The sequence below is a fragment of the Pempheris klunzingeri genome, chromosome 6, assembly GCF_042242105.1.
Source record: "Pempheris klunzingeri isolate RE-2024b chromosome 6, fPemKlu1.hap1, whole genome shotgun sequence".
Lineage (NCBI taxonomy): Eukaryota > Metazoa > Chordata > Actinopteri > Acropomatiformes > Pempheridae > Pempheris > Pempheris klunzingeri.
Genome location: NC_092017.1, coordinates 16,966,570 through 16,969,335, shown reverse-complemented (window position 1 = coordinate 16,969,335; position 2,766 = coordinate 16,966,570). Strand labels below are relative to the sequence as shown.

Sequence of the window (2,766 nt, the reverse complement as noted above, 5' to 3'; positions counted from 1 at the left end):
CACTTTCTATCAATTTCTGTACTGTTGCATTCAAAACAAAGTTTTAAAAACACTTGTTGGTTTCACGTGCAACTATCATCCTCAGTTAAAAGGTCATTTTCACATAACAGGATAACAGAATTGAAAATGCTTCTGGCGTGTTGTTGTTTTTCCTCTACAGGCACTGACAAGTATCAAATAAACTACACTACAAGGCGGATATTCCTAATATTTAAAGTTTTAGGCGGTGAGAGGGTCAAGCTTGGTTTTTTATCAACAAACAACTCAGGCACAAGAGCACGCTTTGTTTTTTTTTCATATCTTTACAAATTTATTTGTCTTCCAAAACGAAGAACATCATAAGAGCATTGAACATATCTTTGGCATCACACAGTAAAAAAAAGACAACTCAAATATATAAAAAAAAAATGCAGTGAACGGACTTCCACAATACAGATCTCATTTCAATATGAACTTTACTCCCTTGTTAGCTGTACAAATATAGTGCATACTCTTTCCATTTTACAAGAAAAAAAATAACAAATTCAAAGCAACTTTCTAACATTGAACAAAGAGAGAACTATTAAGTGTCATTTAAGAGTCTTTATGGTCCTTCTCTCCTTTTCACCAGGGTCGCCACACTGAGTCCGTGTTGCCTGACGGGGCTCCGGGGGAAACCGCAGCCGGTACGGGGACCGGCGTGCTGACGTTATTGGCGTACACGGGGATGACGGGGCCGTTTGGCGCAAACGCCGCATTGGGTATGAGGAATGCAAACTGTCCGTCTGTGGCAGGCACGATCTGGAAACCACCGTACACTTTGGTGGCGTCTGAAGGTAAACTAGCCGGCGATGAGCCTCCTTTACAGGACACCGCGTTCATGGGCAGGACCTGCGGGGAAGAGTTGGGGATCTGCACCATGGACTGGCCGAAGGAGGGGTGCGTCGCTCCGGCGGTGGACGGGAGCTGGTGCTGGTGCTGGTGCTGATGCTGGCTGGGGTAGTTCATGGCGTTGATCTGGGTCATGCAGTTGGCCAAGTGGCCGAGGAGCCGCGTCCTGACCTCGGTGTTGACACCCTCGCAGGTGGACAGGAACCGGGTGACTTCATTCATGCACTCGCTGAAACCGGCACGATATTTTCCCAAGACAGTGGGGTCGGTGTTCAGGGCAGCTGCAGAGAAGACAGGCGTGTATATTTAAGCTAGGGTATTCATATGACTTATTTTATCTGTAAATGAAGTAAAAATCTGTCAAATTTAGGCGGGAGGTGCTGAAGCAGGATCGTTAGACCGGCTCAGACGTGCTCTAAAACGCACAGTCATAATGAGACAGATTAGCCTGGGAAATGCGCCTTACCGGTCATTTGAGCCCTCTGGAGGTTCCGGAGATGCTTCACAGTCATCTCCAGGATGTCCGCCTTCTCCAGTTTAGAGTGTCTGGAGCTCTGAGGGGACGGAAAACACACATGGTTAGGATTACGCGCTCACTTTCTCACCGTTTGACAGAGGCAATTTGGAAATCTATTAATAAACGGGGACGTTAAAGTGAGCACTTACATCCTTTTTGAGCGCATCCAGGATGAGCGTTTTCAGCTGCCCCAAGCTCTCGTTGATTCTGGCTCTTCTTCTCTTTTCCATAATTGGCTTGGATGACTAAAGATAAGAGCAGAATGACATTCACTGTTACATTTCTTTCCATCTTGTTTCGTGCGCAAAAGTGAAATTCCTCGCTTTGGATGGAAGAGCTTGTGCAAAATTGTCCCAAAAAAAAAAAAAAAGAAGGCTTTTTGTATTCAGGTGACACTGACGGTGAAATGTTTTTCAATGCATGCTTTATACCAACCTTTCTGTGCTCAGAGGCTGTCTTGGGTTTATCGGGAGTTGTGTTCATGCTCGCCGGGGTTGCAGCAACCGGAGAGGAGGAGGTTTTTTCCATCATATCGGCAGGCATCTTTTTTTATCGGAAATATCCCACAAAACCACAGTAAATTACGATCCACTGTTGCAGGAAGAAAGGACGATGAATATTGTCAGCTCGCGATATTCACAAGTCCCCTCTCCCTCAAAAAAAAAAAAAATCCTGAGATATGTATCAAGTTAGAATCCGTCAGAGCGATGCGCAGCGGCAGCAGTGGCTGTCAGGAGCAGATGCAGCGTCTCTCTGTTGGACTCTCCGCGTGTGGCTTGTATTTATATCTCGCACTGCACGCGAACGGCTCGTGTGAAACTTCCCAAACTTTCTTTCCCACAGTAACTTTCCACCAATCAGGGCGAGGGACACGCGGCCCAAGGGAGGACGGCTCGTGGTCGGCGCCCTCCCATTGGTTGTTTGGCCGCTTGAGCTGGCGGCCAATGGCGCGAGGCCCGGGTTCAGGGCACAGCCGGGGAAACTGCCTTCAGTCTTCAATCATCGTACCGTTTACATATTAACAGTGGAGCCACTGACTGGGCACCGCCACCAGGAGCAGGCAGGGGGACTTTTTTTTTTCTTTCTTTTCTCTTTTTTTATCAACCAGACAAGAGATAAAAGCAGAAAATAAGATAAAAGAATTATTCTAGAAAATAAAAAAAGGACTACAAATCTACATACAGACCCAGCGCCAATATATCAACAACAACAACAATAATAATAATAATAATAATAATTATAATAATAATAACATAAATATCAGCAACACCCACAATCAACTTTTATTCAGCCTTGAGCAGATTATCTTGGCATGTTGCCATAAAAATTACCTTCCCACTCTTTGTAGGATAGAGGTTGTGCAAAATGTAGGTGTCTTG

At 45.3% G+C, this 2,766-nt stretch overlaps 1 protein-coding gene across 1 annotated transcript; it reads right to left on the bottom strand.

Moving 5' to 3' along the window:
* Positions 1-301: 301 nt before the first annotated feature.
* Positions 302-1,955, bottom strand: her6 (hairy-related 6). Its single transcript, XM_070832264.1, has 4 exons — positions 1,823-1,955; positions 1,537-1,632; positions 1,337-1,424; positions 302-1,151 (listed from the first exon to the last, which is right to left on the bottom strand). The coding sequence occupies exons 1-4, from the start codon at positions 1,928-1,930 to the stop codon at positions 604-606; spliced, it is 840 nt and encodes a 279-aa protein (XP_070688365.1). The 5' UTR covers positions 1,931-1,955; the 3' UTR covers positions 302-603.
* Positions 1,956-2,766: the final 811 nt, after the last annotated feature.